Source organism: Parasteatoda tepidariorum, chromosome 10 (genome assembly GCF_043381705.1).
Source record: "Parasteatoda tepidariorum isolate YZ-2023 chromosome 10, CAS_Ptep_4.0, whole genome shotgun sequence".
Taxonomy (NCBI): domain Eukaryota; kingdom Metazoa; phylum Arthropoda; class Arachnida; order Araneae; family Theridiidae; genus Parasteatoda; species Parasteatoda tepidariorum.
In genome coordinates, this window is record NC_092213.1 from 43178373 (window position 1) to 43193404 (window position 15032).

The following is a 15032-nucleotide window of genomic DNA, read 5'->3' on the forward strand; positions in this document are numbered from 1 at the left end:
ACTGAAGACATCAAAACATGTTTGATTGCTAGAGGAAAAAAAGAGAATTTGAAAAGCGTCTATTAGAACCAATTTTAAGTTTCATCAGATAATCTAACTGGTTCTGATGTTCTCCAGCTTGTTTACTAGTGATTCATGATGTTTACTAGGGATATTTTTACTAGGGATTCGAGAGATTTCTATAGTGTTTTGAATATTCTTCATTTATGTATTAGTTTGCGACACCTAATGGAAATTTTTTGAATCATTTTTGATAATGATTCCAAAAATATCTATTAAGGACAATTCTGTACACAAAAATATGCCCATAGAGGTCATTTCGTATTGTTCACCTGTAATATAATATCTGTAGAATCTTATTTGAATATAAAATCATAAAATTTGGAATATTAACCTTAAATTAACATTTTAGTGAAGAAGAAATGAAAATATTTTGAAAATCTAAATAATTAGTTAGAATTAACCAAATCAAAAGCAGTTTATTTGTCAAATGAAATGAAACGGACTGTAATGGTAGTTTTTTTTCATAAATTTTTCAGTTTAATCTGACCAATAAAGTGTTTTTGTATGATCTGTATTTCATCTATGATTAGTATTTATATCGATAATAATTTTTCAGATTTAAATGACTATTCTATTTTTTTCATTTTCTCATTTAATTATTTCCATGTCACCTGGTTTTCAGGTTTTAAAACTTTATTTCTGACAAGGACTCGAAAAATATATATTAAGGGTGGAAATTACGAAACACCATGTATGTCAAAATTTGGATATACTGGGTGATTTTAAGACTACTCTAGGGCTGTGAAGCCTTCTTAATCAAACACTACTGTGCTAAAAGTAATAATTTATGCGAAAAATTTCACTGATTCACTGATTTTTATAAAATGTAATAGCTAATTAATTTTAAAATTAAAAAAAAAATTCCTCCAAAAGATTTTACACATAATTTTTTTATAAAAAATCTTTTTTCCATAATTTTAGCATCCATGTGATATTTGGCTTAATTTACCGATAAGAATCGAACTTCAAACACTTGATGTTATTCTATGCATATTTCGCATTACTTTTAAACGGTACATTGCAAAAAATATGAGTTTTTCATTATCTATTCAAATTAATATTGCATAGCAGTACTTCAGTGAAAGTTACGTCATTGTATATTTAAAACTTTTTTATACGGTAATTTGCAAAAGAGTTGCGTTTAACTTAATTAACTCAAATTTATATTGCAATATAATGTTGCATAGTGGAACATCAGTAAAAGTTATGCAATTGTATATTCGTATTTCTTTTATGCGGTGCACTGCAAAATTTTTATGTTTTAACTAAGCTAATATTGCATGAAATATTTCAAAGTATTACTTCAAAAAAAGTGCAATATATTACATAAAATTTCATTAATAATATTAAAACATTAATATTGTACGTTTCTTCTCACAGTGTTTCAAGTACCTTCGATTAATCTCAAGATTTCGTTCTTCTACAACATGAAGAAATGCGATCGTGATTCTGAGAAAGCAGTTGATACTTTTATACGATTTAAAATGCAACATAGCTCTTGTGCAAGTCAAGAATGTAATATTGAGTTTCTTCGTAGCATGTGCCTTCTAGAAGTGAGGAGTTTCAAAAAATAATAATATTTTAATACTGTGTTATATTTCACAACTGCATCTTCTTGAATCTTGTTCTAAAATTATGTATGGATTTAAGTAAAAGCTACCAATGATAAATATTACATTGAGGAATAAATGTTATGTTGCAGTTATACAAATATTTAATATTGCCTAATTCGGGTGTCGGGATAATAAATCTTAAACTAGCTTTGCTCCTAAAGCTACAGATATTTTTTTAAAATTGTCATTTTTGGTCTGTTTTTTGTCGAAATGAACAAGTTTAAAACCGTAATAAATAACAGGAGGTTGCGCAAATATTGAACAAACTTCTAGGGGAGTTAGGGCCATATTATCATGATTAAAATTGCACAGGAACCCATGCACAGAAACTTCATACACCACTAGGGGCGTTTCTTTATTATGACTTTTTCAGAAGTACAACAAAAGTTCATAGTAAGGAAGCGCCCCCTAGCGGTGTATAACGACGTTTACGGGCATGGTTTACTATGCAATTTTAGTGCTGATTATGTGCCTTAAATCCCCTAGAAGTTTGTCGCAACGTTTGAGAGACCCCTGTTATGTAATACGTTTTTAAAATTCTACATTTTGATTAAAAATAGATGAAAAGATGTAATTTAAAAAAATCTATAGCCCTGAGAGATAAAGATTGGAGAGATTACCAGTTGCAGATCTGAAGTCAGCGATACGGAAGTATCTATGATCCATTAAAACATATAGTGCAAAAAAATAAATAAATAAATAAGAAATAAATATATAACTAAATAAAAAATAAATATATAAATAAATAAGAAATAAATATATAAATAAATAAAAAGTAAATATGTAAATAAATAAAAAATAGATATATAAATAAATAAAAAGCAGAAATTTTCTTCTGTTTTTATCAACAGCCGAAAGAAAGTTTTTTAAATACCTGAAAATTATTGCAATACATATTTATTGATAAAACAACAATGGTTAGAGAAAAAAGATTTTCTTGTTCACAACTCGAGTCTGTTTATTCTGAAGTTCTAACAGTAGAAATTACTCTGTTTATTATCAAACATACCATCATCATACATTTTTTCCATTAAATAATATTCAGTCAAACATTAACAGTAGTTGTTCATGTAAATTTACAGATTTAATATACGAAATTTTAATTAAATTTTAATTATTACAGAGGTTGCCATTTCGCATTGTATAATATAGTTAGTTTATGTTATGATTATTAAATTTGAAGATAAGTTTATTAATTTTACTTTCCTTTTTTGAAGTTATACTAGTTAAAAAAAACTAAGCCATTTAGAAAATGTAAAGCACTTACATCCTGTTTTGTAAGCAAACTAGTTCTTCACTCATTTGTTCCATTCTTGACTTTTGAAGATTAGGTTTAAGCATAAGACTCAAGTAATATATTTAATTTTATTTTCTACTCATCATTTGAATAGTTTTTAGTCGAATTAACAGCACCATGGACGCATTTAACAATTGCTTTTGGTGGATAACGAAAACAAAACTGTTTTGAAACAAATTGGTGGTGTGTCAAATCTTACCGCGATCCTTATTTTGATTTTAAGAAAATGTCAAATTTTTTTTCGAAACCTATATTTCAGATAATAACACCTTAAAATCTTCAAAATCATGAGCTAATTTATAGAGAATTTTAAAATAACAAAACTATATTTCAGTTTACTTGCTAATGGAAAAACTTCATTAGCTTTACAAGTGCTAAATGTGGAACAAATCAATATGTTTTGAACGCTCTAGACAAGGCGCTCGTTGTCAAGACCATCTGATGTGAGCAGAACAGATTTTAAAAAGAAAGTATTCTTAAGTAAGGGAAAGTAAGGGTCTTAAGAATGAGTGCCTTGTTTTGAGCACTCGAAGCAAGTTGATTTTTTTTCACTTTAAGTATTTCTTAAAGAAAATCGAACTATTAACTAATATATCTTGCCGTTTCAGTCTTTTGGGATTATTTATTTTATATTTGAGTTAGTTAACCAGATTTGCTAAATTGGTATAGAGTAAACACGTTTGAAGTTTTCTTATCAAAAAATAAATAGTTGTGTATATATCATTTTAAAATACCTTAAGACAATTTCATAAGCATAAATTAAAATATGAAAACAAACTACTATATTACATTACTATATTAATATTTTTAAATCAAGAAACGATATTTTTTTAAAGTTTTTACGTCATGTTTTAATAATAGTTATAATTGTTTTAAATTAATTGATCCATTGAAGTTTTGTTTGATGAATTTCAAATACAATATTTCAGTAGTAATTATAATACTTTGAAATATTTTAAAAAATATAATTTTAATGTTATTCATAGAAAACATATATTTTTTTACTCACATATATTTCACATGTAGGAAAAATTGAATTTCAAATACAATATTTCAGTAGCAATCATAATACTTTGCAGGGGTTTGTCTAGGTTTTTCCAAGAGATACCTATTTTGTGAAAATTTAGATATTTTTTGTGAAAATTAAAGATTATATTAAAAAATCAACGCAAAAATATGGTAAAAACATGGATTTATCGTTTCTTACGGGATACAAAAATAAAATTTTAAGAAAAAATATTTTGTGAAACTACCGTTTTCCTAAAGTTGAATTTGTGAAGGTACCACTAAACGGTAGAAAATTTGGCCTGGACAGACCCATGCTTTGAAATATTTTAACAAATATATTTTTAATGTCATTCATGTAAGACATACATATTTCTTTTCTCACATGTATGAAAAATTGAATTTCAAATACAATATTTCAGTAGCAATCATAATACTTTGAAATATTTTAATAAATATAATTTTAATGTTTTTTATGTATAACATATATCTTTTTTACTCACATATATTTCACATGCAAGTAAAATTGAATTTCAAATACAATATTTCAGTTGAAATCATAATACTTTGAAACATTTTAACAAATATATTTTAAGTGTCATTCATGTATAACATATATATTTTTTTACTCATATGTATTTCACATGTAAGAAAAATTGAATTTCAAATACAATATTTTGATATAAAACACAATACTTAAAAGAAATATTTCAATCTTTTAACATGCATATTTTTAATGTTTTTCTTGTAAAACATATATTGTCGATCACACATATATTTCATATGGTAGAAAAAAAATGGATTTCAGNTCACATATATTTCACATGTAAGAAAAATTGAATTTCAAATACAATATTTCAGTAGCAATCATAATACTTTGAAATATTTTAATAAATACATTTTTAATGTTATTCATGTAAAACATATTTTTTTTTAATCACATATATTTCACATGTAAGAAAAATTGAATTTCAAATACAATATTTCAGTAGCAATCATAATACTTTGAAATATTTTAATAAATACATTTTTAATGTTATTCATGTAAAACATATTTTTTTTTAATCACATATATTTCACATGTAAGAAAAATTGAATTTCAAATACAATATTTCAGTAGCAATCATAATACTTTGAAATATTTTAATAAATACATTTTTAATGTTATTCATGTAAAACATATATTTTTTTTACTCACATATATTTCACATGTAAGAAAAATTGAATTTCAAGTACAATATTTTGATAGAAAACACAATACTTAAAAGAAATATTTCAATATTTTAACATACATATTTTTAATGTTTTTCATGTAAAACATATATTGTCGATCACACATATATTTCATATGGTAGAAAAAAAAATGAATTTCAGATGCAATATTTTGATAACAATCATAATACTTTGAGACGTTTTTTTCACTATTTTTGTCACCATATTTTTGAGGCAGTTTCTGTAAAAATATATTTTCTATCACACATATGTTTCATATATAAGAAAATAATCGAAAAACATATTTTCTCAGATGGATGTTCCTTCTTTAAAAGCGATCGTATCTATCCTACTAAGACGAACTCCAAATGGGAATTGTGATATTGACTGTACAAGAAAGAAATTGAAAGATGTCACTGAGAAAGTAAGTTTTATTTTTTTTCTTTATTTTTATTATTTTTTTTTTACTTACAGCAAATATTTCTGTTTCCTTTAAAGTAAACATATACGGAATATGACGAGACATTTGACATCTAAATCTCAAAACTCTTCGTCGTAAAGTCATATGATATCTGTTAGAAAAAAAAAAGAAATATATCGAAATGCGTCTTTTTTTTTATATAGGGAACTTGAATTGTTTAAAGTTACAGTTTTAATTATTCCATATTTAATTTGTTTCCATTTTTTTTATCTCATACCAAGTTTAAAGAAAGGAAATAATTTGATAAGATTTCAAAAAATTCTTTTTCACAAATATTTATTTTGATTTATTAATATTTTTATAAATGCATTTTTTAGTTGTATTTAGATTATTGCAGTATATTAATAACCCCAAGAAACTGAAGCGGTAAGATATTAACAGATTAAAAACTTCATTCGCCTCAAAAATGCATAAATAGGAAATAACAGTTGAGATGTTTCAAGCGCTCAAAAACAGGCAGCTATTTTCTAGAGTTGTCAGACGTGAATGAGAAGAAACAAAAGTGATTTGAAATATAAAACGAAAAATTGCCAACAAACAATGGGAAAATAAAGGTGAGAAGCAAAAACTAGAAAAACCATAGTGGCCAATAGGAGAAAATCAGGGTTTGCTCGTCTCGGACACTTAGTTTTTTCTTATTCTGTTTTTGTTCTTTTTTTTCTCTCGACTACTGTGGTTTTTCTAGTTCTTGTTTCTCACTTTTACTTTTCTATTTTTCGTTGGCAATTTTGCGTTTTACATTTCAAATCACTTTTGTTTCTTCTCATTCACGTCTGGCAAGTCTTGAAAATGGCTGCTTGTCTTTGAGCGCTTAAAACATGACGACTACTGTTACCTATTTATGTAGTTTTGAAGTTAGTGAAATTTTTAATCTGGCAGTGTAGTGCTAAAGAAATGACTTGAACAAACTATTAAATAAAAATCAATCTGCGTGATTAAGTTGCATTTATAAATTTACGTGATCCAGAAGGTACAAACTGTTTTGCAATATACAGAGTTTCTTTTATATTTTTAGTACCCTTTCAAAAAGGAAAACAAAAAGCATATTCATAAGGGGTCGCAAATTGATAATATTCAAGAGAGGAAAAAAAAACGCTCACAAATTCTGACAACTCACTACTAAAAAAGACAGGTATGAAAATACTAAAAAGAATATGATTAACAGAAGAGGGAATTCTCATAATCGTCTTTCCATTCTTCCCTGTTTCTTTAAGCAATTAGAAAGGTTAAATTATGCCCTTTTTTTAGTAATAATTTGCCAGGTTTCAATTCGGTTTTTGCTTTTTCCTCGCTGAAGCATTTTTTACCATTCCTGACGTGTATACTTTTTTCACAAACTTTTTGAAAAGGGTATTAAAAATGTATATTAAATGCGGTTATTACGGAGCACCTTATATGCATCTTGTTTACCTAAAAACTGTCGACGTCATTTTCAGTTTTTTGTTTGACATTTTACTTAATGTATCCCTTTGAAAATAAATATGGATGTATAGAAAAATGTTAACTTTCATTTATTTACTTCCCTCTATATAGAATGTACCATGTTTTCACTCGATTAAAATATGATCGGAATTTGTTCCGTAATTACTGCCCTGAATATATATATTTTGAGATTGTTTTTTTAAAATTCAATTTTAAAGTTACATATTCAGGATCGCAAACTTATATTTAACCCTTTACTTTCCATGGGATTCATTAATATTTAAATGTGGATGGGAGGCTATTTTTCCTCTTATATATCTGCGATACATAAAAGGATTGATATAAAAAAGAAAATAATTTCCTCTAGATAGGATTCTCCTCTCATATTGATCCCTATATTAATCCATGATAAGAATTTCCTCTTATATTGATATTTGCGACCATCTGCTGTTAACTTCAAAAAGTGCAGAAGGAAAAAAAAACAACACGAAGGGGATTTATTTGATTAAAAAAGCCATTCGCTTCAAAAATATATAAATAAGAAATAACAGTCGACATGTTTTTAGCACTCAAAAACAGGCACATATTTTATAGATTTGCCAGAAGTGAGTGAGAAGAAACAACAGTGAGTGGCATATGAAACGTAAAGTTGCCAATGAAATTTTTTGTTTCTTCTCTTTCACTTCTGGCAAGTCTTGGAAATGGGCGTCTGTTTTTGAGTGCTTGAAGCATGTCGACTGTTACTTCCTATTTATACATTTTTGAAGCGAATGACGTTTTTAATCATATAATTTTACCGCTACACTTACTTTATTTAAATGAAGGCTTTTGTTTATATAAACGTGGATTACAGTAAAATAAAGACCAATACTAGGGTGTCATTTTTCTCTTGTGCGCTATGTATTCTTTCATTCGATCATTTCTTATCGAGTTTATTTCTAGTTATAAACACAGAATTAATATAAATATGGTTATTTATAAGCACATAAGTAAAGAGCCAATTCTTTACTGCAAGTAAAATTTTAAGAACTCCACTTTTCTACTAGAAAAAAAGCCTTATAAATCGAGTTCGTTTTAGGCATAAAACTAACTAAATTTCTTTCTATAAATTAATATCAATTGCAAAATATATTTTTACGTAACATTACTATAAAAATATTGCAATATAAAGGGTTAAGTTGGGGGAAAAAGAATAAACGTTATCAAAATTTATTATTAAATGCATTTTGATGACGTGAATAACAGGATAATGAAACTTCCACAGACAACAAGAGAAATTTTGGAGTTGGTTATGGAAGGTAGGAGATTAAAATTACCAAAAGGAAAAACTGGATTATCTATCTCATACTATGACAGTCAAACAGATGTGATTTGTGATGCTGGCTTTGAAATGAAGGATTTTGACTCCAAGCTTCTTTGTGGTAAGCGTAAATCATTTTTGCATTGACGCTGATTTCGTAGATCGCGATGAAATCTAGAACATAAAGAATGATACCATCGTTTCTATGTTCTTCTTCTGTTTATTGATATTTTTTTTTGTTAGTCTTTTTTGTGTTTCGAGAACATTAGTTTTATCTTAGAATTCATCCCGAACATTAATTTATGTTAGAATATACCGAGATAGAAATGAAATATGATATTTATAGTTATGGCTATTAATCTTATATATCGTTATAACTCATGTGCTTGGTCTTATAGTTATGGCTGGTAGATTTTTTTTTATTCGCATTGCTAATTTGCTATATATTTGTATAATCTGAAAAATTTAATTTAGATTATTTTAATAATAATTTAGATTTTTTAATAATAAAACTTTAAAGAGATTTATAAGGAACGATGTAGTGGACAGACAAACTTTTTCCTGTTCTTGTGAAATTAAAATTTAGAGTAAATTAATCGGTTCAATATATCTGTGTTTGATATATTAAATGTTTAATGCAGTTTTAAAAGTTTAGTTGAATGCAGAATTCAACTTTTAAAATGAAGTTTAATCGTCCCATCAATGTCAAGATTGAGATTAGTTAAAACAGTGTTGCTAGACCATGCTCTACTCAATCAAGCATGTTGGACATAGAATAAAGATATTGAAATTAATATTCTGGGTGATCAATTTGGAATTTAAACTCGCCGCTTTTCTGCATATCAAAACAGTCTACTCTTTCTGCCTTACAATCTGAAATAAATAAAAAGAATAGACGGTTCTATGTTAACTAGATCAGACTCTTAACAATTGAAGAGTAATTTGGTTAAAATTGGCTTAACGATCACATTGTACTTGTAATATAATAAATTTTGGGGCTTGGCTAGCGATATCGTCAACCATCATCTATTTAAACGCACCTTCAGTAAAAAATCGAGTTAACATGTCTTACATACTGGTGAATTGGAATTGAATAATTGTAGTGGTAGCTACGCTACAAAACTCTCACACTAGAATTTTATCTGCGATAGAATTCAATGAACGAATAAGACTTATTGATTCATAGCTGTTTTGTGAGACGCCGGGGATGCTGTATTAAGATGACCGTAATTTGAGCGCTGGTGGTGAAAGCTGTATGAAGATCACCGGACTTAAAGCGCTAGTCGTGAGAGCGGGTTGTGTGCATGATTACTCCAATGTGGTTATCAGCAGTCGTGTCAATACAAACTCCCGTTGCGTGTGATCGAGACTGAGTAGCAACATCCCGAGAAGGACAATGTCGCAATAGCAAGTCAGCTGTTCACTATGTTCCATCCATCAAACCAGGCATGTTAATGTCGAAGTAGGGACATTCAGATCACGTTCGGGTCACTAATGTGGTACTAGGCTACCGACAATTTCAACTGTATACTTTTTCCAGTTGCTACTGGAAACAGTATATTTTCCATACTAACTTTCCTTGTTATTGGTAATCAATCGACAAATTATTGCTGGATCGACGGGTACCTTCATGTTATGTCAGCTTGGACATTGGCAAATTTAGCAATGTTTGGCAAGTTTGCTTTCCCGAGCTAGACACTTGAAGGCCATTTTCCGAAGGTTCTGTCATGATATAAAATTTTTTTTTAGTAAATAATGCGCTATTTTTACAGCTTTTGTGTTTTTTAAACAGTTTTTCATGACTGTTAGATTAAGTTTTTTCGGTTTTTTAACCGACGATTTCGATGTAAATTAAGAAAAGGGCACAAATGAAAATAACAATATGAAGAAAAAGCACAGTTTTAGGAAAATGAAAAATGTTCATAATATTAATTGTTTAGTATTTGGAAAGTCACTCCAACACTGCATTATACAGACTCATAAAAATTGCAAAAAGTAGAATTTTTAGTTGTTATTAATAATTTTTATTTAAACGGAAAAATCTAGCCAAATAATGGAATTTTTTGAAAACAAAAGTTGAAAAATTTTTTAACTGTGTTTTTGACACTCTTTGATCAAAAAGTTTTAAAAAAAGTCACGTTTTAAAAGCCTGACATTTTGGGCAAAGATATAATTTTGAATTACATATAAGCTGCAAAGAAACTTTCGCAAAGAATTATCTAGACTCAAGAACAGACAAAGAATTCAAATCTTTTTAAAGTTATTGCACTTCTTTTTTTAAAAAAATGGGCCAATGTGTCGAAATTTTTCAACCCGAAGAAAAATTATTAAAATTAAAGCATAACTGAACCGCGGTGGCTCAGGAGATTGAGAGTTCGCTTCCCAATAAGGTGACCCAGGTTCGAATCCCAGCGGTGGCTGGTTGGGACGAATTCTGTTCCCGGCTCGCACCGACTACAGTGCAGGCGTAAAATAACTTTACTAAGCGATAGATCATGAGTTGGAATCCCCTTGCCATCGGGATGACCGTCGGAAGGTTTCGTGGTTTTCCTCACCCTATAACGTAAAAGAGGGTAAGTTCCACCAATAAGGCCTCCACGAAGCATAGTTTGTCTTAATGATTGATCCAAAAGTTCGCTTGTTTTCTGGGTTGGGTTTAAAATTGCAAGACTACTGAGTTAAACATTGACAGTCGTTAGCTCAGACTTGGGTCAGGTGTTCAACCCCGGTAATACAGTAAAAAAATAAATAAATTAATAAAACAAATAAAACGTTATGACAGAGCCTCAGAAAAACAGCTTTAAACATTTAAGCTACACGTAGTCCATTTTAAAGCCCTGATAACTCTTTACTACAAGATGGTAAATATAGTTTGAAATCATAATTTGTCTGAGAATTCGCAGTTCTCTAACTGAGGTTCTTTTTTATAATTTCCTTGGTGATAAAGCTTCCAAATTATTTGACCTTTTTGACTTCTTAATGTAAATTAAATATCTTCATCGCTATGGCATAAGAAATTCACGTTTCATTTTTAGTGCCTTGTAAACCAGGCCACTTTTTGGATGGAAAATATTGCATTCCTTGCCATTTAAATCATTATTCAAAAAATTATGGAGCAATTCAATGCAAAGCTTGTGATATAGAACTTAAAACAAGAAAACGGGGAGCATCATCATCAGAGGAATGCACATGTAAGTAAATATTTATTCTCGAAGTTTCAGTTTAACGATAACTGGTTATTACTTTTAATCGGTTAATATTTTTAACATTATTATGTCTGTAACATTATGTTGCAAATTATATGCTGTTTTTTTTGAATTAGGTGTCATATTTCATAATATTGAAATCGTGTACCAATTTATAATTCATCTTTTCTTCAGTTGCTGAAATTATTGATCCCAAGTTTACTACTTTGTTTAAAATTCATTTATTTGCCTACATTTAAATAAATTGTTTTATTTTTGGAAACACTCAAATAAAATTTATAATAAAATAGTTCTAAATTTTGTAAATGCATTTTAAATAATATATGAGTAAAAGGATGTCATAGCATTATATAAAATGTTGTATAAAATGTATTTATATTTTTAGTTGGAACATTTTAAATATAGATAAAACTAAAGACAGAAATGAGATATTAAATACTTCTATTATTAATAGCACGGTAAATAATTTTTTATGAAATAACCAAACCATAAACTGATTTTTATTTTGTTCTTGTAAATGATAGATATGGATGTGTTGTATGTAAGTGTCAACGTAAATTGCTTCTTTCTTTTTTTAAAACTTTTCATTGAAAATTTGAATTTATTATTAAATATAATATATAGAATAGTATAATATTCTAACATTAAGTCGTAATTGTCTTTCGAATTTTCTATAATAACGTGAACCATTAAGGTTACGTAGGACGGGATAGCCTGACTTGTATGGCATTGGGCCTATGTCAAAGAGGTTGTGAGTTCGATCCTCGTTTACAAAATGGTGAATAGTGCTCGGTAAACCTGTCGGGATTACAAAGTACTCCAAGCTCCCATAACAAACTAATATCTCTGAAGGTACTGGATCGGAGATCAATTGTGCTCTGATTCAAGTCAAAATTATGATCTGCGGATGGATGATGTGTGAATGTGTCCTCCCTATAAAACGGGTTGTGACGTATGTGTGTGCATAGAAGTCGAATTCCGGGCCATAGATGGCGCCACCTGAAATTAGAAAAGCACACTCTACCTTAAAATAGGCTTCTGAGTACTGACAAGTGGCATAAGACAACAACAACAGTAAGACTACATAAAAAGGGAATTTCACGCGAGGGTAGAAACCTTACCTAGGTTTGATAAAAATTTTTAATGGAAAAATGTCAGACTAGGAGTGCTTTTATTATCGTTTTCAATAGTGATTTATTAGGTTTCTTTGTTTCTCCACATGCTTAGATGATAATTTTCGAAATTTAGTGAATAGAACATTCGGATCAATAGAATATTCGGTATGTGCAATATTTACGGAATCTTTAACTATGGCGTCGGAAGTGGGAAAGCGCTTTAAGCCTAGTTAGGCCTAAAATGTTCCAGATAATTTTCCTTCGTAGAGAGGGTGTTTTCACTTATGACCATGAATGTATGTTAGAGACACGGGAAGTCATATAAATTGCAAATATGAGTTGTACTTAACAATTCCCAATTATATTTAACAATTATGTTGTGCTGTTCACCCNTCCAACAAGAATAAATTTTTCCAACATCTCATCTTATCTCCTATGATTAATTGTGATCTTTCATGGAAAATATAAGTAAAACCTTAACTTTTGACTTCGAAATTTCAGAGAAGTCACATCAGTTAATCTTTTCAAAACTCCACAACCTCATTACTGAAAGCTTCAGGGATGAAAATCTTAAATTACTTAAAGATTAAATTTTTCTGTAAAGAAAGCTTTCAAATCACCACTTTATTCCTTCGAAAGTTTTCTCAGTCTTAAATCTCTGTCTTTTCGACATGGTCTGCCGTATTCTTTAACACATAATTTCGGCTACAAAAGACTTCGTTAATCATGAGGGAAATTATTCGAAAATGAATTTTCATCCTTGTTGGAGTTGATCCCATTTTCGGGGACTTGTTAATCAGTAGTTTTCACCGTTTAACGTTTTGAAACTAAAACGTAGAAGATTACGAAGCGTGAGTGAAGATAAAATATGGACTAGATTGCTGTCGTTTAAATTTTGCTTTTCGACAATCAAAAGATTATTCTCAGATTTAGAAGCTAAACGACACGAAATATTGAAATACGCCATGAAATACTGTGCTTTAAGTTTTGTTTCAGCTTGGAATTCTCACTTGGGTATTTTCCGTTTTACTTCTTGAAAACGAATACTTGAAAATAAGATACAAATAAGATTGATGTCGCTTAACCCTTTGGAACAGATGGAAAATTACGCTCTAATTACGCTGACGCTCTAATTACTCTGACGCTCTAATTACGAGCCAAAATATATTTTAGCATTCCTTAATCATAAAAAACAGTTAATAGTTAGTAAAAATATGTTAGGTTATCGGAATTATATTTTTACTGAGATATAAGATAAAAAAAGTAGTTTGAACTTTTTTTGCATTTATATTAAAAATTTTACTAATAAATTGATTTCGTAAATTAAAGAAATTTCAGTGATGAATAACTGTTTCTCTTAGATCAAAATAAATGCAAATAAGTGCAAATTTGAAAAATTTATGTTTGGAAGTGAGTTTTTTTTTTAATGATTTTATCTGTAAACGTAGAAAAAGACACAGTTATTATTTTATAACCATAAATTGTTAAAATGCTAAATATAATATTTTTCCTAATTTCGCTAATTACGTTAAATTATATAAAATATAAATAAATAAATAAAATATTTATTTCCACCTAAACTAATATAAAATAATGAAAAAAAAATCAAAAATATGTTTAATGAAAATTTGCATTTAAGAGTAACATTTTAACTTTCGGCAACTAAAAGAGAATTTTCAGATTTACAGTTAAATTCAACGTAATTTTTTAAGTTTTGGGTAAGTTTGACATTGTTGTTTGCGTACTTTTCTTACATCTCTTGAAATGAATGAGTGAACATTATGTACTTTTTACGGACGTACTTTTTTTTACTTCTCTTGAAACGAATGAGTGAAAATAACGTACTTTTTACAAACGTGCTTTTTTACATCTCTTGAAACGAATGAGTGACTAACTCGGATTATATTACTGCCTTTTAAATATAGCTTTCCGACAATCAAAAGATTGTTCTCAGATTTAAACAAAAGAGGAAAACACGTAAAAATTCAAATATTTAATGAATTGTTATGTTTTAAGCTATGGCTTACTTTGATACTGTTATTTTCATATTTTTCTTTATACATTTTGAAAGTGAATGAATAGCATTGTGCAAATGATGCATTGAATGAATAGCATTGAGCAGTCAAAGAATTGTTTTTATTTACTAATATTTTAAGTGGTCAGGATAGCTTGGTTGGTAGGACGTTGGGCTCGTGTTCGTGGGTTCGAATCCCGTCAGCCGAAGAATCCCGGTGTATTCAATTGCGACTGGTGCATGTTAAATTTGTCGGGGTCACATAGCAAAGTCCTCTAAGTTCACATAACAAATAAATACTTCT

General features: G+C 28.6%; 1 protein-coding gene across 1 annotated transcript; it reads left to right on the forward strand.

Moving 5' to 3' along the window:
• Positions 1 to 1442: 1442 nt before the first annotated feature.
• On the forward strand, positions 1443 to 13751 carry LOC139426845 (uncharacterized). Its single transcript, XM_071186947.1, has 5 exons — positions 1443 to 1616; positions 5504 to 5614; positions 8358 to 8514; positions 11429 to 11584; positions 13642 to 13751. The coding sequence occupies exons 1-5, from the start codon at positions 1491 to 1493 to the stop codon at positions 13749 to 13751; spliced, it is 660 nt and encodes a 219-aa protein (XP_071043048.1). The 5' UTR covers positions 1443 to 1490.
• The last annotated feature ends 1281 nt before the right edge of the window (positions 13752 to 15032 follow it).